Source organism: Vipera ursinii, assembly GCF_947247035.1.
Source record: "Vipera ursinii genome assembly, chromosome: 3".
Classification (NCBI taxonomy): Eukaryota; Metazoa; Chordata; class Lepidosauria; order Squamata; family Viperidae; genus Vipera; species Vipera ursinii.
In genome coordinates this window covers 24,224,010-24,250,892 of record NC_139516.1, presented here as the reverse complement: position 1 = coordinate 24,250,892, position 26,883 = coordinate 24,224,010, and the positions used below count along the sequence as shown (strand labels likewise).

The 26,883-nt window shown below is 38.7% G+C and overlaps 2 protein-coding genes across 2 annotated transcripts in view; one reads left to right on the top strand and one right to left on the bottom strand.

Moving 5' to 3' along the window:
* Window positions 1–26,883, bottom strand: part of LOC310638086 (uncharacterized protein) — an 880,437-nt gene that overhangs the window by 73,683 nt on the left and 779,871 nt on the right. The gene's annotated exons all lie outside the window — the stretch shown is intronic.
* Window positions 711–26,245, top strand: SDC4 (syndecan 4). The gene is made up of 5 exons (XM_083358839.1): window positions 711–935; window positions 19,674–19,818; window positions 20,912–20,961; window positions 22,122–22,308; window positions 23,486–26,245. Exons 1-5 carry the CDS (start codon window positions 867–869, stop codon window positions 23,635–23,637), a joined length of 603 nt encoding a protein of 200 aa, XP_083214965.1. The 5' UTR covers window positions 711–866; the 3' UTR covers window positions 23,638–26,245.

Genomic DNA, 26,883 nt, shown 5'->3' with positions numbered 1-26,883 from the left:
CAGCATGCCCATGGGCACGCGATCAAAATTCGGACTCTTGGCAACTGACTCATATTTACGGCCATTGCAGTGTCCTGGAGTCACGAGATCGCCTTTTGCAACCTTCTGACAAGCAAAGTCAACAGGGAAGCCAGATTCCCCTAACAACTGTGTCACTCACTTAACAATTGCAGTGATTCACTTAACAACTGTGGCAAGAAAGCTCGTGAAACGGGTGCAAAGCAAAGTCACTTAACAACGTCTCACTTAACAACAGGAAAGTTGGGCTCCATTACGGTCGTAAACCGATGGCTACTTATATGTCCAAGAGCGGGGCCAGTAAAAATCAAACAGCCAAGCATCCTTCCATTACTTCACGGTGCGGAAGCAACACATTCCTGTATCGCCCGCTGGCGGCCAGACCTCCATTTCAGACTGAAATAGGCGGACGACCCAAACCGGCTGTTGTGAAGGGCCGGGGAACAAGACGCAATCTACGGCAGCGTTTCCCAACCTTAGGAACTTGAAGATGCGTGGACTTCAACTCCCAGAATTCCCCAGCCAGCATAGCTGGCTGGGGAATTCTGGGAGTTGAAGTCCACGCATCTTCAAGTTCCTAAGGTTGGGAAACACTGATCTACGGTACATGCCTAAAGGGAGTGAGAGGGGCGGCGCGAGCAGTAGGAAAGAAATCGCGAAAGCGGGGAAACTTCCCGCCGTCCGTCCTGGCAGAAAGAGGCCCCTTCTTTGGCTCCTCCTTCAACCAGGCGGGCCGTCACGGGCCGCCTATAAGAAAGCCGTGCGCCGACGCCGGGCGGGGGGGGTTACATCGGACGCATCGCGGCTGATTTCGCTCCGTCTGTTCGCTTCGTCTCCAGCAGAACGCCATGCAGCTCGCTCGCCTCGCCGGCCTGGGCGCCGCTCTCCTGCTCGCCGTCAGCGTGGCTGCGGAGTCGGTGAGTGGCGACGTGGGGATTTGCGTGGAGGGGGAAGAGGAGGAGGAGGGGCAGCAAAGGGTTGGCGGTGGGTTTGGGGATCGTGGGGGGCGGGGGGGGGAAATTGCCCGGCCTGGATTCGTAAGCCAGTGTTTCCCAACCTTAGGAACTTGAAGATGCGTGGACTTCAACTCCCAGAATTCCCCAGCCAGCATAGCTGGCTGGGGAATTCTGGGAGTTGAAGTCCACGCATCTTCAAGTTCCTAAGGTTGGGAAACGCTGTGGTAAGCCATTCTCGCTGGCGGAGTTAGGACGAAGTTGGGTACCGGGATTCCGGTCTTCTTCCCCCTGATGGCTTTGCCGGGTCAAGTAATGGGAAAAAGGAGATCGCCCTGTACTCCCGGTGCCACGCCGGAGAGACGGACCCCCCCCGTCCCCCCCTCTTCTGAAGAGAAACTCATCCCTTTCTCAAGTAACGCTTTCTCCAAACGCCGGAATAGAGAGGAACGCTGGGCTAAAGCCGGAGCGAGTCGCCCTTTCTTCGCAGGAAGTTAGGATAGAGAGAGAGAGAGAGAGGGAGGGAGGGAGGGAGGGAGGGAGGGAGGGAGGGAGGGAGAGAGAGAGAGAGAGAGAGAGAGAGAGAGAGAGAGAGGGAGGGAGGGAGGGAGGGAGGGAGGGAGGGAGGGAGGGAGAGAGAGAGAGAGAGAGAGAGGGAGGGAGGGAGGGAGGGAGGGAGAGAGGGAGGGAGAGAGAGAGAGAGAGAGAGAGAGAGAGAGAGAGAGAGAGAGACGCTGCAATCCCTTTGGCTCCGTTTAGTAGTTTATTCTTACTCGATCTTCTTATTACTTTCAGCGTAGCTTTTGCTTAACCCCGCATCTATCTTCTCGGTCCTTTTGAACTTACTGCAATTGGGGAAGGGGGAGAAGCTTGGCCCCCGCTGGCAATCTCTTCCTCCGTCCTTTTACGACCAGCGGAATGGGTTTCATCATCTGGTGGCTGCCTGGTTGATTCCTGGTCCCTTTCCTCCCCCCCCCCCCGCCCCAAATGTTCTCGGAGTCTCCCAAGTCCCAGCGCAGTTTGGCAAACGGCATGCCGTGTTGTTGCCTTATTTAGCACTTCCTCCAGCTCATAGCTGTGGAATGAGTAACCGCTGACCCCAAAGCCTGGCTCTGTTGCAATTCTCCATCGTCACACAGAACCCATTAAGTGAAATTCCCAGTAGTCTGACACATTACAGATCTGGGGTTTTCCTGTAAATCTGAATGTGATTGCTTTGCTCCTGGTGCATTCACCACCTTCTGCTTTTTGAGAAAAGAAAGCCTCTTATTTTGCTTCTCTCTTCAATTTTTACGCCAGACTCTCTTATCCTCTTGCAAACACACTTCATCCTTTGACCTTGCCAAACATTGGTCTGCCTGTTGCTGATCTCAGTTTGGTGGAGTGGTTAAGTTGCTGGTCTAGAAATCAGGAGATTGAGTTCTAGTAACACCTTAGCCAAGAAAGGCAGCTGGATGACTGGGGCAGTCACCTTCCCTTAAGCCCAGGGGTAGGCTTGGCTGGCTCAGGAATTCTGGGAGTTGAAGTCCATGAGTCATAAAACAGCCGAGGTTGCCTATCCCTGCCTTAGCCCAACCCACCTCACGGAGATGTGGGAAAAATAGGAAGAAGTGATATTAAGTATGTTTGCGCTTTGAGTTACTATAAAGTAATAAAGGCGGGATAAAAATCTAATAAAATTCATTAAAGCTTTGTGTCTCCTCAGAGGCTGTGGTGGGAGATTAGTTGCAACTTGCTTTATAAGGTTATGCTGGGAGAAGATCAGAATGCTTGAACAGCAGCATAGAGGAATAATTCAGGCTAAATTACCTCTCAACAGCTTATACTTAGGAAATGTTGCTTATGTTTTTAGCAACTTGAGTGAGAGTTAGGGTTCTGTCCCCTTTATCTTATTTCATATCTAGCTGTATTACTCCTTCGCCAGCTTAGTTTTTGTCTTGCTTTCTTCTCTGTCATTTGAGCCTTTTCCTGTAATTGTAGGATGTTCTGTGATCTCATGCAAATGGTTTCGGTTTTTGCTGGATTTGGGTATGGATTGCAGTAATCTGTAGACTTCAGAAGCGTAAATATTTTAACCCTCTTGTACTTGCTGCTTGCTATCCTTTGCCTGATTGTTCCTAAAAATTCTGCGTTTAGTTAGTGGAACACAAACTTTTATTTCTTACTAATGGATCTGCATAGCTTATCTTTATTTATAAGCAGTAGCAATTTATGGACTTATTATCAGAGGCAACATTCATTTAGCTTAAAAATGCAAAAAGTCTTGGACTCAAAAGGGATAAGTGAGTCTGAGAGAATTTCAAGATAACAGTTTCTGAAATTAATCACTTTTCTTTTAAACATTCCTGCAATTTCTCAGTCAAAGGTTGTGTTGATGTTTTCTTCAGGCTTTAGTAAAATATAGTTATCTAGTTTTTCAGAGAAAGTTCTAAATACCAACTCACCTTAATTTTATGGAATAATAAAATACATGGGAGGTTCTCACTTGTTTTAAGTGGATCCATGCAGAAAGGTATATGAATCTGAGGGCTGATTTTATTGCCTTATTGGACTAGTAAAAAAGTTCAGAGATTCTAACTACCAGTACTTGGTATTCTGTAAAAGAGGGATCAGAAAGACTCTAGGCTTTTAGGAGATGCTGAGTTGCCATTCTCAGCAGTTTAACCAGTGCTGAGGCTTGCTAGGAGTGGTACTTCAATAACATCTGGATTGTTATAGATTACAGGTAGTCCTCAATTTATGACCACAATTAAGCCCAAAATTTCTGTTAAGTGAGAAATTTTTTAAGGGAATTTTAGCCGTTTGACTACCTCTTACTGCAGTTGTTAAGTGAATTGCCCCAGTTGATTAGTTAGTAACATGGTTGTTAAGTGAATCTGGCTTCCCCATTATTTTTGCTTGTCAAGAGGTTGCAAAAGGTGATCACATGACCTTGGGACACAGCAACGGCATAAGTATGGGTCAGTTGCTAAGCATCTGAATTTTGATCACATGATCATGGGGATGCTACAAAGATGGTAAATGTGAAAAACGGTCCTAAGTCACTTTTTTTCAGTGCTGTTGTAACTTTGAATGAATAGCTTTTCTGTAAAAGAATGTCTTAAATGATTGGACATTAAAATTACTATAGCCATGCAAAATCTATTTAGTCATTTCCTCCCCAGCCTTCTGTTTTTGCTGAAAACTGTTCCAGGTTCCTCGTGGGCTATTCATTTGGCACATTTTAATAGAGCTCTGATTGATTAATCTGTATGATAAGTGTTTACCTATGTTACACGTCTCTGGTTTAATGCTGCCTTTTACTCTTTATTTTGCACACATTCCTCTTAACTCTTTCTGGAAGGCCCCCCAAGGACTATAATGAAAGGGTGATGCATGAATCATATTTTACACTGCTGTGACAGTTGGCATTCACAAAGCTTTGCTGTAGAGAATCAGATTGAGCTTCTGTGTCATAAAAGCAGCATGCCAAGTTTTTCCAATCTTGGTGTTCAGGCAGTGTTAATCTAATTTCAAAAAAATACAAGAATCTGGCTGAGCTTATTGTTTTGAAAAGTAGTGCAGCATTATTAATGAACAAACCGGTTTGTCCTGTCTTGCTGCCATGGATCCCTCAGGCTTGTTCTTTCTACTCTTTTCCAGTTTTGTTTTCTGTCTCTCAAAATCAAATCAGCATTGTTAGCCTAAATATGTAATTTTATTTCCAATCTATAACGTGTGGTTTAGACAGGCTGAGACACAGTACAGATGTACCCTCATTTGGCCAATATGATATAACTCCCTGTCCGTAGACTAAACTGCTGTTCAAAGACTGACTGTGTTAGAAGCACCTTGTAGCTTGACACAGTCGAAGAAGACTAACTTCTTTTTACTAGCATCTCCAGTATATATTTAGCAGTGAATGGCCAAATATTTTGTATGGTTCTTGAGATGTTTATATAGTTTCTAGCCCTTGAGCATGTAGGGATATGGGACAGGAGACAGAACATGCCACAGAATTAAAATATGGTTGGGCCTGTACCATCCAAAGCCATCAATCAACATCTCCAGAAGATGAGAGTGTCTTAAGTCTTTTAAACACAGAGGAAAGAAATTTGAAATGAAAAAAAAAAAACATTAAGAAAAAAGGATGTTTAGTTTGTATCAGATATCTTAACTGGCTTCAGTCTTTGACTTCATAAGATTTCCCGTATAAATATGATAGCAAACGAGTTGTCTAGACATGTTCCTACTTTTTGAATAAAAACAACAAATGAAGAAATCAGCAAAATAGTGGACTGATTAAAGCTGACACATAGTGCCATGTAAACAGTATGCCTATAAAGCTATAATGTTCTGGGGCCATGGTTTGAATAAGGCACAAATGGCTAAGTTCACATTATGCAAATGAAGTGGATTTAAACAATATATAAAAACAAAATCAAAGAACTGCAATATGACTTTATATTTGTGAACTCTGACTTGCATTATGTTTGAAGGAGCATTAGATCTTTTCAGGCATCCTTTCATTGCCACTGGGTTATAGGTCATACATGGTTTGGGTTGCAAGAAGTGGACCTAACAAACTTACTGGGTGCTAGAAGACCATCCAAGACCCAGGTAGTAATTTATTGTAAGTTGAGCAGAGCTACTAGTTGCCAAAATTGGAAGACCACTAGAATCTTTTGGCAGCCATATGATTGTCCAGATTTTTGTAATCTTAATTTAGCTGGATTTTATGTCTAGGAGCAGAAAGAAAGTATTTGTTGATTTTCCATTAATCTAGGGTTGAGTGTATAATAGAAAAATTGCACAGAACTAGGGCCATTATAAAATACATTTCAGAATATTGATATTGCATTGTTTTGGCTCAGTTTCATTGTCAATCCTGCTACCCTAAAGTGAGTTAGCTTGTTTTCATATTTACTAGCAAAAGAATTAGGATGTGGTTTATTACATTGTGAGACTTCAATAACAGTAAGATACTTTCTATCCACCTGTTCACTGCCATCACTTGAAACTGTACCACTTCACCACTTGTCAAGCACCCACTGTTCTTCTAAAAGAAATGCTCCAAATTCTTGAGTCTAAATGCACGGCTGTGATACTGTAAAACTTTATAGTGGGGGCAATGGCATCATAGAAAACTGTGTAAGTGGTTCTGCCTGATCTCCTCCTAGGAAAATTCTTGCTATAGTTAATATGCCTTGCTCTCTGGGCCCAGTACGTCACGCTGGAAAGATTAAACATGTGGAAAGAGTATGATGTAGTACTGTGGCATATTGATTTTGTCTACAGGTTGCTACTTGAGATGGAAGATGACTAAGTGGAAACAACTCCTGGGGGTTAGAGACAACCTCCTAGTGTTTGGTTTATGTCACATAGGGAATGGAGGAAGGTATATTGCAAAAGTATTAGAAACAGTATTTAATGAAGAATACATCCTGTATCCATCTGATCTGAAACTTTTTGGATCTTGTAGAGCAGGGAAAGCATAGTTAGGAAATGCTGAATCTTGTCAACTACAGCAATGGAGTGAGGAGAGAAGACCTTGTAAAGGAGATTTAGTATCAGGTCGACGTGCATACAGAATGTACACAAGCATGCTGAAAACTCAGCATTTCTCTACCTCTTTGTAGCTGTTGCATTGTTATGAACTAGACAGGGGAGGTGAATTTTGCCCAAAGATGTTTGACTTCCTAGTACCGGTATTTGTTATTGACCATTGGGCAAATTGTTTGGATTTGGAAGTAATAGAAGCCCTCAGACAGATTCTAGCAATGATCTGCCATAGAATGTAGGCCTGAGGGGACTCAGGAAGCTCAGCACTTCCCAACAGAGCAGAGATAGATTCTGCAAATAACTTCCAAGCAAGATGTGTCCATAGTTACTATATAAGATCAGATTTGAAAGCATCAGTTCTCAGCATGAGAACTTAATATTAGATTTTGGATTCCTGTTGATATAAAGAAAATATTATGTGGTAAACCTGTGGAACATCGATTTTTCCTCAGGCAGAAACACAGGAGGTTGCACTGCCATTTTGCAGCAGAACCTATCTTTGGAGGTGAGAGAAGATAGCAGACTGATCATTTTCAAGCAAATGATTATTTTAGTTTTAATAGTTTTCTTTTTAAAAGCTTTATTGAGACCTGCCTTTTGTAATTATACTGAAATTTAGGAGGAATGACCCTGAATACATACACTCAATTCTGAAGCAAATAAGAAATGTTTCTTTAAAAGAAAAAAACATATAATATCTTTTATATGTAGACATGTGTTGCAGTTCTATAATATCTACTTGCAAGTAATCTTTGAATTTAATTTATTTGACTTCTCTGATAAGAGGCTATGGGAATGCAGCTCTGATATGGACAATTATGTGAAATCTATACACAGTATTCTGATATCACTGCAATGTGCTGAGTGTATATTTGGCAGAAGCTAGTTTTAAGCTTTTGTAATATATATACCTTTTCAAGATGTGTTCTTCAGTAGAGTCATGTGAAATAAAACATGACTTTGTACATTACTTTCAGGTATACTTTAAATCATAGTTATAAGTTACAATGTAATGAGTTATAAAATAATGTAACAAACAATGTCTTCACATATAGCAAACAGTATTATGCCCTCATGGGACATGCTGACTTCCGGTGTGGTGATGGTTCACAATAATGCTCGCCCACACATTGTAAACCTCAGGTCCTTCTAATTAAAGGCTCCTGGGATGTCATTCAACATTGTTTGGTATTCCTGGTCTCATTTTTATATTCTGGGAATAGGCTTATATAGTCAACTTCTTATTTGTCCCTCATTCCTCATTTCTACTTCCTATAGGCAAAGCATCATATTACATTAGTAGTGCAATATATTCTACTGGATGGAGTTACATTAGGAAAAGGTTAAGTCCTTGTTACAAGGAGTTCACAATCAATCAATCTTCCCCACCTTGCTGTTTGTAAATGAGACATAATTAAATAAACATAGCTTATGGAAACTCCTTGTATTTTGGGAAGCAAACACATATTTATTGTAATGGTTACTTAAAACCCTTTAGCTGAAGTGGTCGTTTGCTGCTCCTTAATCGACATTCTACAGCTGGCCAAATGCTAATACTGATATATTTCATTTAATCACTTAACAGATTTTGTTTTTAACCTTGTTTTAGGCAAAAATAAATAATTTGGGTGAGTGGATGATGCACACTGATTATCTGACACAATGACCTCTGGACTCAGAAAATGGGGAACTGAAGTTCACTAAAGCAGGTATCCTGAGAACCTGTGAATTAATGGTTAGCCTTTCCAATCCAGTCTTGTAGCGTAATTCAGCAAAAATATTTATGAGGGTCTCTTTTCTGAATATAGTGGAAAATACAAAGGGTTGTGTGCAGAAATTTATTAAAGTGAAATATGCTGTGGACATTAGTATGTATTTATTTAGAACATATAGAATTTACATGTACTGTTTGATGCTGAGATGTTTTTTAATTAAAAAGAATTTCTGCAGCCCTACAGAAAAAGGATCTAATTATATTTAATCAGGGGATTTGAAGGAGCTTTTTTGTGGGGACAGAAAAAGTAATCTTTCTGTTAAGAATATTGGAATCCTTTAGGTAAAAATAAAACTTCCAGGATTTTCAGAGAGGTGTATGCATGTGGTCCTGTTTGGCCACCTTGCCTGATCTAGAAACTTAAGCTGGGCCATGTTAATATTTGGGTGTAAATGCACTGTAGATTATTGCTTAGGAAGGCAAAATGCATCCTGGAAGAAGGAAATGACAAATTATTCATGTATCTTGCCAAGAACACTGCACTGGATACATCTGTGTAAACACCAGAGGTTGAACTTGACTCCATAGTGACTTAATTTTTTTTAACGGAATGAATTACTAGTTATTTTTGTGGCAATGGCATCATAAAAATGTCCTTTGAGAACTAGATTCCTGGTGACGTATGGACGTGTTCTTTAATTTTCTAGCCATTGCCGCCTTCTGGGATGTTTTTTTTTCCAGTTTTTCAATCTAACCTAGGATCCTGAGATTTCTTAGTGGTTGCTGTGTCTAAATGTTAAACAAGTCCAACTCTGCTTAATTTTTCTAGGTCCTTTCCTCCAAATTGGATAACTGCTGTTTTTGAGGCAAACTCAATATAAAATGTTCATGGGAGCAAAGCAAGAAAATAATTATCTTTCTTGGCCTGAATCTATTTTCTGCTGCTACTACTAATGCATCTATTTGCCTAATTAAATATCTTTATTTTATAGAATGGGATGAACAGTCTGTCCAGATGTTATTGAAGTGAAGTTCCCAACAACTCTGGTCAAAATCTGGGGACTATAGTTGAGAAATTATGGGAAGTATAATTGAAGAGCTAATAGAATTTTAACCTTTTGAAATAATGAACTAGATTAGAATTACTGCATGTAATACATTCATGTATTTCACTTTATTTCCTAGGGATGATGATAGGGAGACTTATATCAGTCAAAACTGGAGGATTTGCAAAGCTGAATTAACCATAAAGGTCAAAGGCTGTATCTGAATTAGTTGAAAATTAAGAAAGTTATGCTAATCTTTAGGCATCCTGATTAGATTAAAACAGTTAGCATGGACATCATGCAAGAATTTAGCTGTACAAACAAGTCTAGATTATCTTCATAGTATATTTGAATGCAGGCTGACTACATCAGATTTAACAAATAGAGTGTCAGACACTTAAATAATTAAACAAAACTTTCTTAACACTAAAAAGTTAATCTGATATGGCAAACATTTGAGAGACATACTTAAAAAAATAGACTAAGCATGGAGGTAGAATGCATCTTTGTGCTGAAAAGATTTATGTTAACCTCAGATCAAAAGCTACTCAGTGGGTAGTATATACAATAGTCAAAATGGCAGATCCAAGGCTTCACGTTTGTGAGTACCAGTTGTTTAATATTTTATGCTGATGACTTAATGACATTTGGTTGGCCACTATGGACCAACTGCAGAATATTTGTTCGGTTCTAGCAGAGTAATGCTTAAATTTGTAATTTTCTGCAATTTAGAATTGGTTCTTCTGTGTCTTCTTTGATACCTTGCATGTATATCTGGCTGGATCCAAGTATACTATTGATATGAGAAACGGATGTCAACTCTTCCTTTCTCTTAGCATGATTTTGGACTGCTTATACCAGGGGTGTCAAACTCAATTTCATTGAGGGCCGCATCAGCATTGCGGTTGCCCTCAAGGGGCCGGGTGGGTGTGGCCAGGGTGGGTGTGGCCTACTGGGTGGGCATGGCTAGAGTGCATATGGCCTACTGGGTGGGCGTGGCCAGCTCTACATCGTTCGCATCAAGGGTGCTTATGGGGGCCTGGGCAGGAGTCGGACAGATCTGAGGGTCTCTGGGCCAGGGCCAAGGCAGTGGGGGCCGTTCCCTCACTGTTTCCAGGATGGCTTTGCAGGCCACATGAAACCACTTCGCGGGCCGGATCTGGCCCCCGGGCCTTGTGTTTGACATGTCTGGCTTATACTAACTGGATGTTCTCAGGAGCACTGCTTTATTTACCTAAACAACTATCTTTAGATAATTTTAAATAGAGAATTCTACCTTTTTCTTTCCTGTTAGCTTGCCTGTTCTGTTAACATCCATGTTCTTGTAATTCACACATTCAGAATGAGTGTGAGTGCTTTCTGGAAAAGTCTGTAATGCTGGGAAAGGTGGAAGGGAAGAAGAAATGACCAGCAACAAGGTGGATGAATCCAGTTACAGTGGCAATGGGTGCAGTGTTGGCAGACCTGAAAGACCAAGTTAAGGTCAGATTATGGAGGAAACCTGTGTGAACATTAGTGGTTGAAAATGACTTGAAGGCACATAATCCAAGTATTCTACCTCTCTGAGCCCATAGGATTAGTTCCCATTCAAAAGTGACTTTATTTTAAAATGTAGTTTGTATTCTGACAAGTTGGAGGGATGGGGTGAAGGTCTTGCATAACAAGGTGCTTTGTTTGATACCTACAGAGTTGAATTGGTGCATGACCGTAACTTCACCAGAGTCTGCTGACAGAAGGATTCTCTAAACTTCCTTAGAACTGTAGAGTCATAAGACTGAATGAAGTGATACTTCTGTTTTCTTGCTCAATGTTCTTGTTGTAAGACGTAACCTTTTACCACTTTACCCAATCCCTTAGCAAAGGGGTTTTTTGAAGGAACTTCAGGAGTCAGAGCAGATGTAAAAATTACAAATTTTCCAAATGGTCAGCAAGTCTCAAGCAGCATTTTTGTAAATGAGGGATTTGAAAATCTAATGAACTGCAGAGCACACAAGATTTACTTTGGCTGAGGCACCCTCCGGACCATGTAGACTGCCACGAAGTTATGTGGTAACTGCATGAGGGGAGAGGCTATGGGAGTGTCAGGTTTGCCCTTTGGGGCTGCCGTTAGAATTCTCTCAATAAGGTTCTGTCCAAACAACACAGTCCGTTAAGTCATGTTAGGTAAATCTGGTGAGCTTAATGCTACTGTAAAGCTCCCTAAACCTTGTCAATGTATTTTGGAGACCTCTAAGCCCAAAAAATATTATATAAATTTGTTTAATTAATAAATATTAGTAGCTAAACTTTTATCCTGCTAGTTTTGAAAGGTTGCTCTAATCCAGGCATCTCAAACTTGCGACGTCACGTGACATTGTGCGACATCTCGTGACTTTTCCCCCATTGCCTGCCAGCAACAGGGCGGGCTCAGTTTCAGTATGATGCATCTGGCCCGTGGGCCAGCAGTTTGACATGTCTGCTCTAGTCCTTTATAAACTGTTGAGATGAAAATATGGTAGCAGACATCTGGGTCTTAAGTTTTAGTCCTCAGTTAACCTTTTGTGTATCTTCAATTTCCTGCTCAAGGGAGCTGCAGGAAGAAGAATTGGTTGTAATCTCTCTTCCCCCTCCCCCCCTCATGACAACAGAAACATTTGCTCCTAGGACCTCTGCATTCAAATCTGTATCTGCCTGGAGTGTGAGAAAATTAGGAAGGAACTGATACAAGCATGTCTTAACCAGGGGTTTTCTGCCATTTTAATCCAATCTTGCATAACCTTGGTCCATCACCTAAAGATTAGATTCAAAATGATTTAATAGCCCTGATAAAGACACACTTGTGTCAGTTCTTCCTAATTTTGATAAAGTCATCAGATACTTAGCAAGATAAAAGAAATTGGAAGACAATTACCCACTCATTGTGTGAAAGGGGCCTGTGGTCTGTGTGTGAGTTTTCTTCTTTTCTCCAGTCTGCTCATTCCTGGGAAATTGAGCAAACACGGCCAAGCTGTATTATTGCCCACCTAAGTAAACAGTGGAATTATGTACAGTTCACCAAAGAGTACACACGTGAGATTGTGTGACCGTGTCTGGGAGGGAGCAGGGTGTTGTTTTAGATTTAATAAGATCCATTCGTCCTGCACCTCCTATCTGAGTCAGAACAGAATCAAGAAATAGCATGTTTGAAAAATCAAGACTGGCAAGAATCATAGTGCCATTAAAAGTCAATGTTTTATTGACTTGAGAATTGTTTTTAAACCCACCTGTCATACATAAGTGCCACACCCCAACCAGAGAGTTTTGCATCTTCATTGGATACTATTAGGCAAGATCATGGACAAGGCAGTTCACCAGGAGAGAAGCAAATTAATTCACCTCTGTCCCCTTGGCAACTTGCAAAAATGGCAGCATTCCTAAAAATGCATTATCACTTGAACTGGTCCGATACTGTAAGATATACAAATTGTTTGGGGTACTGAAAAAATAAATATACTTCTGCAGGCTGCAAATGGTTAATGATACACGGATACTTCATTTCCCAAGCTTCTTGGCTCAGAATTTTGGACTTGATTGCTGTGGCTGTTTTACTTTCTTTGCCATAATGTACACATTAATAAGGATTAAATAGAACCGTCTGAAATTTAATTATTTGTCTTATTGAAAACAGAAAATACGACATCTATAGTAGAAAATTCTGATCTTTGGCTTTGAACAATCCTTGGATAGATTTGAAAGTTTCAATCATAGACTTTCTTTTGCTAAAGCTACAGATAAGATTTCCCTAAAACCTGATTGTCTTCAAAATGCTCTGCAAATTGGTGTTCTGAATTAGCACCAAGTCAGTCTGAAAATCAATAAACTAAAATTTTTAAGTGGACCCCAAACATTTCAAGTCACGAAAAAGAAGCTATTAGGTTTGCTGCCTTTTCTTTTTTTATTTTTTTTATTTTATAACAAATTTTATTATTTAAAAACTTTGGACAAGGTGTTAACGGTCTGACAATCCTTCTTGTCATTACATCACTTTTGTATTTTATATACATATATACACTTTATGTACATATCATTTATATACAGTTATAGAATATTCAATCTTATCAACCACCTTATTCTAGTAATATGTGAAATCAGCATCCTGTGTGTTTCTGTTGTGACCTTCCTTTCTGATGCCACCATGAGTAAAACTTATTCCAAATTTTGTAGTAATCTGACTGGTCTTTATTTTTAATTTCCAAAGTTAACTTGTCCATTTCTGCGCACGTCCAAATTTTACTTATCACTTCACTCTCTTCCGGTATTTCACTGTTTTTCCATTTCTGGGCGAACATCATTCTCGCTGCTGTTATGATATGTATTATTAAATATAACTCTTCTTTGCTATGTTTCTCTTTTGTTATGCCAAGCAAGAAAAATTCTGGTCTACATTCAACTCTCCGTCCTAATATTTCCTCTAGCCATGTCCAAATCCTTTGCCAATACTTTTGCATCTTATTACAGGACCACTAAACATGAAAATAAGTGCCTAATTCTTTGGAACATTTCCAACAGCTAGGGGATATTGCCTTGTACATTTGGCTAATTGTGCTGGGGGGAGATTCCACCGATAAAACATTTTATATAAATTTTCTTTATAAGCTGAGGCCAGCGTTATCTTTTTAGTTCTATCCCAGAGAGTTTGCCAGATATCAAAATCTGCCATATCCCAAATTTTTAGCCCATATCAGCATTGGTTCTTTAACTTGTTCCTCAAACCTTTTGTACCCCAATAGCAAACTATACAATTTCCTTATTTGTTTCTCATCTGGCCCCAATAAAATTTTATCCAATGCAGTTTCTTGAATATTTAGCCCCCACTCTTTCTTATCTTTCCCATAATGTGTTTGTATCTGTAGGTAAGCCCACCATTCCAATTTTATCCCTTGTTGTTCTAGTTCCTGTCTAGATTTCAGTTCTCCCATTTCATTCGTAATATCCTTATATATAGTACTGTTTTCCAAATTAAATAAATTTGGGTAGACTATCGCTTCAAGGGTGGACAACCAGACTGGTACTTTAATGTAATTTTGTTTTCTAATTTTATTCCAAATTTTAAGTAACGCTTGTCTAATCCAGGTTTGCTGCCTTTTCTGAGAGCCACATCATTAAAAGTATCTTTACTCTCTGCATTAAATGCTGTTTTTATGCATTATTGAGCATATTAGTTGTACAGTTAATTATAAGGATTGTAAATATTTATATCTTTCTGCAGTTCCATTCCTAACTAGCAGCTTCAAGGCATGCTTGTGTGCTTGCACAGATTTGTGGCTGGTAGCTGAGAAGTAAATCTTTCAGCGATTTGTAGGTTAGAAAATCTGCTTCTCCACCCCTCTGCTCCTCCCTATGAAGTTTACTAATCTCACTTGGCATTCAATATGGGTAAAAGCTGCTTAATGCTCAGAAAATACACTGGAACTGGATTAAATGTAGAAATGACAGACTCTAGTAGCTAAAGGATTCAGCTGGAGAGTGGATTAAGAGCCAGGCAGAAGAAGAGACTGTCAGAGCTGTAAGAACTTTTCTGTCAAAAACCTTTCTGGCACATGTATCGTGATGAAGTCATGATGGAGTTTTAAAAAACCCAAAGCCAGAATCTATATATCATGCTAACCTCATGTTCTGAATCCAAGTAAGGCTTTATATTTATATATAAAAAAACAGGTCATAGCCAGCAAGTCAAGTACACCATCCCCGTGTCTCTTCATAAGAATTGGAATGTATAGCAACTCTGTTTTTATCCAGCTTTTTTTCAATATAGTATGTATTTAGTGAACACTTCTGGTGTAGAAAAAACTGATAACTGACAACCTAATGGATCCTATGTAAAATTGCCAGCTTATTTTCTACAAAAAGCAAAATTGGCAAATCTGGAGGGCTTTGTTTAGGCAAAGCATATCATCTGAAACTTGGGACTCTTAAAGAAGAATAGCAATGTTACATATCAACCCTTTTTTCCTTTGAGTTGAATATTAAGAGGACCAGATAAAGTTGGCTGATTGCATATATACTGCCAATTAAATATTTACTGGATATTTCATATAAAATGTATAAAACAACCTTTATCAAGCTGAAATGTGGGGGGGGGGGAACACTAATATCTATCAGAAAAGACAGCGAATATGTTTTTTTTAAAGGTGGACTAGTTGAGCCCGATTTAAATATTACATATATATCCTGTCTTTTATTTGGGAGCTCCATATATCTTATCCTATCCTACTTTCACCTCAGTAACAAACCTGTGAGGTAAATCGGGCTGAGAGAATGAATGAGTGACTCAAAGTTACCCAGTGGGCTTCTGGGTCTTCTTCTTCCTTCCAGTCAAGTACTTTGACCATTCTACCATTGTGGCTTTGAAATTCCTCAGCACACAGAATTGTGTAATTAAAACTCTTGAGTATGGGGTTTGTTTTGGAGAAAGTATATTGTCTATTCATAGGAAGTTTGTAATAAACTTGGTATTACTCATATAAAGTATATTGTGTAATGTTCTTTGTGCCTCAGCACTGTATTTCTGAGTGAATCAGATAGTCTGCTTCAAATGAAAACTTTGTTCACATGTTTAATCTGGTTATTTAGTCGACTCTTTGTCAGGGTTTATTTAGCTGACCCTTTGTCTGGGTTTCTTGGCACAATAAAAAGGAAGTCATTTTTTTTTTAGTTGAGTTCAACTCTTGGTGATTTCATGGATATACCATTGCTCTTTGCAGAGTGGGTATATCAAAGTCTGAAAGATGGCAGATATACACACACTTACAGATTTTTGAAAGCATATACGTGGACAGATGGATCCTTGTGGACATATCTATGTGCTAAATTGAACACAAACTAATCAAACAGGCCAGATTCAGCCAATATGGTAAAGGATCAGGTTAAAACTAAACAGCAAAAAAATATGGCTGCCTTATCAAGGAAGATCTTGGTGTGATGGTGAAGATGCCCAACATCAGTCAGGATTGAATAACTAGACTCAGAAGTACTTAACATTGTTTGAAGTTCCTGTGATTGGTAACCTGCAATTAAATATACCAAACAGACTTTCAACAGTATGTTAAACAAATTGATACCTAGCAGTATTTTAATGTATCCTTTACAAACTTGGGCTTTCATATTACAGAATATGAGCTTTTAGTAAAGAGGCTATTAAATGTTCAACTATTTTTTTCTTTAATGTACCTTTTTGAAAGTGGATTTTCAGCACTTACTACACCCATAACAAAATCTGAAAAGAGTCTGAAAATTATAATTACTTTTAAAATCATCCTAGGTGTTGATGAAAGATTTCATTTACTGCAAGATTATGCATGCAAGTAATTTTTTTATCCAATGTATTACATATAAATGGGAAAGAGTATTACTAAAGCATGTTTTATTCTTACACACACACACACACACTATATAGATATGATCTTAAAATTTGAGAAAGACATTATTTTGAATGAAGTCTTTGATTATGTAAAGTGCTCCATTTTACCACTAAAATCTATTTACATTATTTCAATTAAACTCCTCTAGCAGCTACTTAGAACACAGGTGATTATATATGCATCTTTCTGGATCTTGCTTATCCTCTTTTAATACACTATCTACTGTTTTCAACTCTTTTCTTGCAGTAAAATTTGTTCAGTGTTTTCAAATCTCTTATTAGCAACAGCATGACTGTTGAAGGAAAGTTGCATTGATTAGTCAATATAGTGAATGCAAGTCTGAGTTGGCATATAGGTGTGTCCTTTATGTCTGTTCTGCAAATAGGACAAAAGTGAATCAAAAGGTATGAGTTCATGAGTGACATGCACAAAGAGTTCTCCATAACCCTGGCATCAGAAGCCAAAACTTGTTAGCAGAACATATCCTGTTTGCAGAGTTCTGATCATGCAAGATTTATACAGACCCTCTAGATTTTGCAGCTGGGCATATTGCCATACCTTGTTGTTTTGGAATTTCTGAAGACATTTGGCACCCTCTGTAAGTGGTACTGAGCTTGTATCAGGTACTTTGATCTAATTCTCAAAGCTGCAATTTGACACATAAACATTCCAGAAGGACATTATAATGGATGTTGCAACCTTTAGGTCTGTGGGTAGGAGAATCTGAAAGGATAACTCTAGTCCTCAGTTGTTCATTTTCCATTCTGTACACTACAGGTTCTCATTCATGCTGCTAAATAAGTGGATTAAATTATAGCTGACTGCAAACTCTGATAATTCTAATAAAGGAGAATATGTGTAACTCAGGGTTGACATGAGGGGTCCTTAGTGCTCTCTGAACTTGCTTGTTTTCTTGCACACGTTTCATTATCCAAACTAGGTAACATCAGTGCTAGACACTGATGATTATTAGCACTGATGATGTTACCTAGTTTGGGTAAAGAAACATCTGCAAGCAAACAAGCAAGCTCAGAGAGCACAAAGGACTCTTTTGATACTTCTCTTCAGGCAGAGGAAGGTCTTGCTTTCAAAAGCAAGGCCACGAGTTATCAAAGTAACAGAACTATCCATTGGTTTTGGAAAGGAGTTGCCTGCAATTTTAAATTGCAATGTCCCAGTCACTTCGCTATGCAAGGTTCAATAGTATACAGCAGGAAGCTGGCTTATCTCGTAGCTCTGTAATACAGGTCCTCTCTGGTTCCTTCAAGGTACAAGGCAAATGAGCTCTGATATAATCATGTAGTTTGATATCTCAACCTTGGCAAAGTCACTTTGGCTTTTATGTATTGTAGAGTAGCTTATCTGTTGTTGCAATGCTAGCACTATATCTGCATCTGTTATTAGGCCCCAGCATTGAAGCCTTTCCCCCCCCCAAAGGGCAGTTACGGAGTTTGCTTTATAAAGGGTAATGTTCTTGACGGATCGCTTAATTCAATTGAGTTAATATTTTTTGCAGACTAGCGGTTAGCCTCTTTGATCCTCCATCAGCCACGTTTTCAGATTGAGGTACAAACAAATCTCAGTTTTGACTTGAATATAATAGTCCCATTTAAAGGCAATTACTATTATAGGTAAAGGCCTCAGAAAAGCAAACAGTTTTCTTTAAATATAGTTGGCTTGAGACATTAGCATTCACACACTGGGAAAAGAAGTACCCTTGACCCACTAGGAGTATACAAGTAAAATAAAAGTTGGGCAAAAGGGAGCGGATGATAATTCTGTAAAAAAAAAAAGTCATTCCATTTTGCCCATTATATAAAATCTTGTTTCCATCTTTAAAATTAACTATGGAGGGAAGGTAACACAAGGACAAGAAGGGCAATAAATTATACTATTATATTGTCTCCTACTGGATCTGGGTTTTGAGCAAATTAGATCCTGTTTCTAAGTGATGACCTGACAATCCCAGCTTACACCCTTGTCAGCTAAGGAGTTTGAATGGCATGAAGTGTTAATACCACTTTACAATGCTTTGGTAAGGCCACACTTGGAATACTGCACCCAGTTTTTTATTTATTTATTTTAATTCCATTTATATCCCACCCTTCTCCGAAGACTCAGGGCGGCTTACAAGCTTAGCAGTAGCCTTCATTCTATGTATATGCCTGCTTGTTAGGGCTTTCACACACACCCCAAGTGGCATTATTACAAAGTCAGCTTAATTGCCCCCAACAATCTGGGTCCTCATTTTACCTACCTCGGAAGGATGGAAGGCTGAGTCAACCTTGAGCCTGGTGGGATGCGAACCTGCACTAATTGCAGGCAGCTGGTGTTACGTAAGGAGGCATTAGCCCACTGCTCCACCAAGTTTTGGTCACCACGATGTAAAAAAGATGTTGAGACTCTAGAAAGTGTACAGAGAAGAGCAACAAAGATGATTAGGGGACTGGAGGCTAAAACATATAAGGAACAGCTGCTGGAATTGGGTATGTCTAGTTTATCGAAGAAAAGGGTGAGGGGTGACATGATAGCAGTGTTCCAATATCTCAGGGGCTGCCACAAAGAAGAGGGAGTCAAGCTATTCTCCAAAGCACCTGAAAGCAGGACAAGAAGCAATGGATGGAAACTAGTCAAGGAGAGAAGCAACCCAGAACTAAGGAGAAACTTCCTGACAGTTAGAACAATTAATCAGTGGAACAACCTGCCTCCAGAAGCTGTGAATATTGCACAATATGCACCCCCAATTAATTATATTACTAATCTTACCTCCCTTGCAATTTTCTGCATTGGAATTGATGTTTCTTTTTTTCCTGTGAATCTTCAATGTTCATTAATTTTACACTTGTTTTGGCATATATGCAGTTCTAAAATACTTGTGAAATTAGGTCATGTTCTGAATCGTCAAATCAGGCTATTAAATTCACCATTTTGAACCTCTTTTTGGGTTGCAAACCCTGAGTTTGGTCATTTGTTCATTTCTGACTCTTCTTCTCTCTCTCTCTTTTTCTCTTTCTCTCTCTAGGTGAGAGAAACTGAGATTATGGATCCAAAACTGAACATAGAGGAATTTGCATCTGGTGACTTGCCAGATGATGAGGATGCAAGGTCAGACTTAACCATTGATTATGATGATGTTGATGAGATCTCAGGTTCAGGAGATGAAGAAGGTAGGTCTTGCTCAGAACTAATTCCTGGTTTTTCTTGTGTATGTATGTATGTGCTTGTGTGTGTGTGTGTTTGTGTGTGTACATACACACACACACACACACAGAGTTCATAAATCTAAAGTTACATTTCAGCTTGTATGTATTGTACTGCTGTTTACTTTTCTGAATACCATTTGTTTAAAAAATTTGAGATGCCAGTATTGAATTCCTTGGCTTTGACCTGAGAATGTGTCTGTGCAAAATGGTTCTTAAGCTGGGTGGAATTGATGAACACTGGAGGACTTGCTGCTTCATATTTTCTGATCATCCGAATTAACCTACCTGGTTCACATATTTAACTTGTAATACTTCCAGTACCCTTGTTTCCACATGCCCCCCAGCAGTGGAAGAGTCCCACATTGTCTGAATTTTCTAAATAACCTTTCAAGAAAACCTGCTATCTTCTGGTTAATTTGATACCTTTTTAACACTCTTTTTTGGGGTGGGCATGGCTTTTGACATTACATTATATTATCACTTTTTTCTGAAGAGGCCTTTCCCCCCCTTCTCTGTTTTTATCTTCTGTTTGCAACTAATCTACAATCTGGTCTTGGTTCTTCCCAAATTCTCAACACATACTACTTGCAACAATGCATTGCCCTCATGTACACTGTGTTCTCAAGAAAAACAAACTCTGAAACTAGCACACTACAAGTTGAGGCAAATCTGGTGGTTAATATGAGTCAAGGACTCATGCCACCTTCAAGAAATGGGTGTTTAAAAAAACCAGCAGATTCTCTGCAAGCCAAGCCAAAATACATTCTGAATGACTTGTAATTCAGGTCTTTGTAACTGGTTGTAAGATCTAGTGCACGGGTGTCAAACCCGCTGCGTCACATGATGTATTGCAACGTATTGCAGCCTCTGCATGATGTAACTGGTAGGCCGGCAATTTTGACACCTCTGATCTAGTGAGAGGACGTATTTGATAGAGGAATGTGCATGATCTAGTGCAAACTAACCAAAAGAACTCAAGATTAAGCTAACGATTGTTTGAAATACTGCATTTCACAATTTTAATTTTAGCAAGGATTAAATATTTCCTTTCCTTTAGGTTATACAGATATGGAGGATAAATTGGTTTCTGCCACCAACAGCTCTATGGTAGGTATTTCCATTTGAAATTTAATTTCTGAAACAACTGGTTATTTGCTTTCCTACCTATCACCATGAATGATACTGAAAATGAAAAGTGCTGTGGTAGAACTGTGTATCTTCAGTGCATTAATAATAGCATAATGAAATCATGGAAGTTGTAATAACTCAGTTTTACTCTGGACTGAGTAGATTATACTTAAGAGTATTAGGTCCATTTTTCATAAGGAACATAAAAAAGCAAGGTCTGAATCATACAAGGGATTGAAAACCAAACCCTCTGAGTAAAATTAAAGGAAATAGAATGTTTCACGTACAAAAGAAAAAGCAGTTTACAGATATATACATGTCTTTCCCATGCAAGAGGGGAAAACTTGGTTAAAAGTTAAAACAGGACAAAGGACAATGCACTGAAATTAAAGAAAGAATGGATGAAATTAAAGAACGGAAATTAAAGAACGGAAACCTAATGGATTATTTGGAAAAAATGTCCTGATAGTAAATGAGTTAAGCAATAGAACAGTCTGCCTAGAACAATAGTAAACCTCTTCTGTAGTGCTGCAGCTGGATAGCCATGGTTTCATGCAGTGCTTTTCAAAGTTGGCAATTTTAAGATATGTGGATTTCAACTTCCAGATTTCTGTAGCCAGCATGTTTCTGGGAGTTAGAGTACACACATCTTAAAGGTACCAGCTTTAACCTGTTTAGCGGATTCTGACACTGGTGCATTTGGTCTAGATGATGTGCAAGGCATACCTTCTGGAAATATGTGGTTCCTATCTAGTTACCCACTGCAAACTTCTCGATCTCTTCCACTCTTAAAGTTTTTTTTTAAAAAAAAAGATGTGGAGAGAAAATGATGCGTACTGTGCATGAAAATGACACAGTAGAAACCCTTAGTAGCATTATTAATGTCTGCAGGTATTGTGTGATACTAGTTGCATACCTAACTGATTCCAACAAGGAGCTGTTGTTTATTCTCCAATTATTGCATCAATCTCCATTGTATTGCCTTCAAATATGTGGTCAGCCCTAAATAGAAACACTTAGAATAAAGGGAGGTTTTTTTTAATCAAAGTCTTGCTTTTGAAAATGCTCAACTGCACTTATATTGTACTATTGCCTTCAACTGTACATTAAGGTAGGGTTTACATTCTTCTCTTTACTAGGATCCCATGGACAACTATATTCCTGATTCCAAAAAAGATACCAAGGATGAAATTGAACCAGCTGTGATAGACAATGAGATTATTGTTCCCAAAAAAACACCTCCTGAAGGAGAAGACCTGTCAAACAAGGTCTCAATGGCCAGCACAGCCAATGGGAGCATCTTTGAGAGAACAGAAGTACTTGCAGGTAACCACCTTTTTGATGGATGGATAAACGCGGCTTTCCATAACTAAGGAAGAGGCTGTGCTTTCTGAAGCAAAGCTTTTGATTAAGAATGTCACATACAGAAACAAATTATAATACTGCAGTGCTAGTTTTAATCTAAAAAAATTCCAAAATTGTTTGACTACTGGTTTAAAATTACTTTTTCCCAGACTGGAGCTCTTCAGCTATGCTGAACTTTAATTTGTTTAATTCCCAGTCTCTATAGCTATTATTTTAAAAAAAGAGAATGTGTATGAGGGGGTAGAACATTTAAGTTGAACTTTTCTAAGGAATTGGGTGTTCCATATGCATTGCTGCTTAAACCAGACATGTTTGATTACATGAATGTAATAAAAACTAAAGTCATCAGAAGTTTTTTTTTTCACTATTGATGATCCATGAACTCCACAAGGTTCAGAAATGTGAGTTTATTGATGGAATTTCAGTGCAACTAGAAGCTTGTCCCAGCAGGATTTGCTGCTCCACTACCTCCAGAAAAGCTACTGTAGCTGTATAGTAGCTTATGTTTGATCAATTTCAGATACATGAACTGTTCTCTAGAGGTAGGAGTAGAGGTTATGTATGCAAGACATAGGCAGATCACATCCATGGATAAGTGCAGCCCTCTTGACTACTGGATGGAGGTTTTGGAATACTGACAATCTAGCCATATCCCTCATTTCCTCCTCATTCCAGGATAATTCTGGAAAATATGAATGGCAATATAATGACTGCATAGACAGTAATCCACTGTCTTTCCCCAATCCCCAACATTTAGTATGTTTTGCTGAATGGCTGTTCACCTAATTTTTAAAGCTAGATTTTTAAAAAAAGGATTTCTCATTTCCTGTCTGACTAGAAGCTTTCCAGGATCATTGTCCAGGCATCCATTGTTCAGCCAGAAGTGTTACGGTAGCTTTTCTGCCTTTATTTGTTTTCTTTCAGTATAAACTCCAGTTTATAGTGGATGATATTTATTCTGAGTCAACTAAAGCAGAATAGAAAGTGGTCCCCAGTATCTATTTCCAAAATCAGCAGTGATAAAGTTGCACAACTAGACTGAAGCTGAATGTCAATGCAGAGCTTTTCAAGTTTCCATGGCATTTATTCTACCTTTCCCTTTCTCTTTTTCTCTTTCCTTCATCCCTTTCCACTTCAGCTCTTATTGCAGGTGGAGCACTTGGGCTCTTGTTTGCTGTCTTCCTGACCCTGCTCCTAATCTACCGCATGAAGAAGAAGGATGAGGGTAGTTATGACCTTGGCAAGAAGCCCATCTACAAGAAAGCTCCTACAAATGAGTTCTACGCCTAAGGCTTGCCTGTGCTTTATATACCAACTCGGGAGTCAGAAATAGACTTTGTAAAAAGAAAAGAAAAAAGCATTTGGACCATGGACAAAATGCTCCGAAACAAATACTCTTTTGGATCTAATGTCAAACGTTTGTTTGTTTTTTTAAAAACCCTCCTTTCCAACCCTTCCCACTAATGAGGATATAAAATAAATAAAGCATTCAGAATCCTAGGATGGGGAAGGGAAACCCCATACAAAGTAGTGTGCGCTTTAAATATAGAGAGGAAATTTGTTGAATTTTATATTTGGGTGAAGTGGGTTGTATATGAAACTTGCATTTGGTTGCAATGCTTCAGCTTACTTTGTTTTATAGAAAGTGTTAAGAGGATTGTCCCATAACCAGCTTAGGGATCACAAAAGGTGTCACCAACCATTGTCATCTTTTTTTTTCCTAAACAAAGCTATTTATGAAATTTCCTACACTACATGCATCCTAAATTAGCCTGGGTCTTGAGAAAATTATTCAGTAGCTCTGCTAGTAGTTTGGGTCTTGCTGAGAAGCGATTATATGTAAAGAAGGATTTCCTTCTTGGAGGACAGGTACTCTGTCACCTACAAAAGCAAATTGTTAGAGGAACATCATGTCTTCCATTTTGTAATAGGATACTTTTAGTGATTTCACTAAAAATGTCAATAGCTGCCTATAAATATCCATCAAAATACTGCTTTATAATAATACAAGTTTTATAGATTCATAAATATTTCACTTGTAGTTTCTCCCTTCCTGTTGCTGGACATCTTTCTATCAAGGTAGCATTTCGGATCAAGATTGCACAACCTGAGAATGTTTCCGCTTTCTATGTTCATATCATAAGTGATATTAAACAAGTGTAAGATATTTATGTATTTTTTTCCAAAATAAAAGCAAAGATGTGTTTGTTTTTAATAGAACTATTTATAGTTTCCAAGATGGCTGCTCTGTTTTGGGTAACTTCTTTTTATATGTAAAACACTAATATAATGAAACTCCTAATGATTGTGAAAACTATTTAAGCTTTATTCTGTGTATTATATATATATATATATATATCCTAGATGCAATAATCTCTGCTTAGAATTAATGTTTATGTGCAAAATTGGTTTTCTTTGAAATAAGTGTAATGGGGGGGAAAGGGTTTTTTAGCTTTGTAATATATTATCGTTACTATAGAGCTATATTTTTTCAGTAAAGTGCACAGTTTTTATAAAAATACCAGAAGGATGTTATGCAGTTTTTCTGCATGGGTGATGGGGTTGTTTTCTCTGATTTATGGAGTTTTGTTTTGTTTTTAATAGCAGTCTATTCTTAGGTGGAGCAACAACTTCACAGAGCCATGAATGGCAACTGAAAGTAGCTCAGATAAACTGAGATTGCTCTTGGCTTCACTTGCATGGTCAGCTGGTAACTTGATTAGAATTTCTTGCTTTGCAGGTGGTGGGGCTGATTTACAAAGATAATTCAACTAGCTTAAGAAATAGCACACAACATGGTCTGGAAGCACATGGTACGAATATTTCTTTCTCTTAGCAACTTGGTTCTTTCATGAAAACAACCAAGACATTAGAATGCTAAAGCAAGCTTTTGTTCCCTTTTAGAACCTTGGCTGATGCTCTTGGCTTTCGAAGTTCTGAATGAGCATACAGCTATTTCTTCTCTAAGAATAGAGATGCTGATTGTACTTGATGAAAAATGTCTTGGGGAGAATTTGTGATCCATCTCTAGCAAGCTAGGACAGATAGAAGATTTTAAATAGCCTGCCTCTTCTGTACTAGATCAGAATGAAGTGTGAAATTGGAGCAGCTGAGCTGGTTTTCAGGATACTTGGTGAAGATGCTTGTACTACTTACTTTATATAGCATCCTATGCATTCCATTGAAGGATCATGCAAAACTGCTGCTCAGAACAATGACATGTGAGATGTATATTTTTATCTAAGATTTTTACCTGGAAGACATCCATTAATTCAAAAATCCTTTTTAAGGATTTCAGTCAATGTAGTGGCATCAATCTATCAATTTTGATTTTGCTACCCTTGTTTTTAGACTATTGCTTGTACAACAGGAGTTGTGAATCTTGTCTTTAACCTACTTAGCAGGAGCTAAAGGGAAACAGCCTGAGTCATATAAATCCTGACATACATAATCTTGATCTTTTCCTAATTTTGCATTCTTTTAAAAGCCTGACATAATCTTTTGCTTCCCTTTGCAAAACTCATGTTGCTAAAAGGGGTGTGGGCAAGGCTTGGTACCAATGTTTATTCATAGTTGCATAAGGACTGTTCTCCCTTTTCTGCTCTTGGCAGCAAATTCATGCTATGATTTTTATCATGTCATTATGGGATTGCTAAACATATGGCTAAAGTTAAGCCTATGCCAAGGGTTCTGTTTCAGCAATAGTAACATTCTTTTTTAAAATTGGGTCTGCTTCAGGAATTGTTCTTTGGAGTAAGAGGGAGATACAGCATATAAACACTTTTGATTAACGTTACTTGGAAAATATGGATCCCATGTCTGCCTTTGGTTGCTTGAATATTTCTTGTATATTTACTTTCACTGTCATTGATTTGATAAAATAAACTGGTACTTTCTAAAATTCTGTCCTTGTATAATTAAACTCTGTGAATCATGGAGAGGTGCTAACAGTCTCTCCCTGCCCGCTTTCTTAGGGAAGGCTCTAAAACTGTTTTTCAATCTGAGCTTTTAAGAACAATTAGTGGAACAACTTGCCTCCAGAAGTTGTGAATGCTCCAACACTGGAAGTTTTGTAAGAAGAGATTGGACAACTATGTGTCTGAAGTGGTATATGGTTTCCTGGCTGAGCAGGGGGTTGGACTAGAAGACCTCCAAGGTCCCTTCCAACTCTATTATTCTATTAAGATGTATGGACTTTAACTTCCAGAATTCCCCAGCCAGCCATGAGATTGGGGAAAAACTGCTCTAAATGGTCTATAACCTTCCAGTGTGTAGTTGCCTGCCTTGAAACTAAAATGATGGCTTCTGTGTTTGTGGGAAGAAGATAGTGTTACTTAGATGGTGACCACAGGTTGGTCTCTAGAGAAACCACATCCATCTTTTTATAGAGAGTGAAGACTTGCCTTTTGTTGCCAGTCATTTGCTGCATTTAAGCTATGCCTGACTTGCTGGGTCTATAAACAATGTTTAAGATAACAAGCTTAATACTAACTTGCTTAGACTGAAGAAACTATTTGGATAAGCAGTGGAACGTTT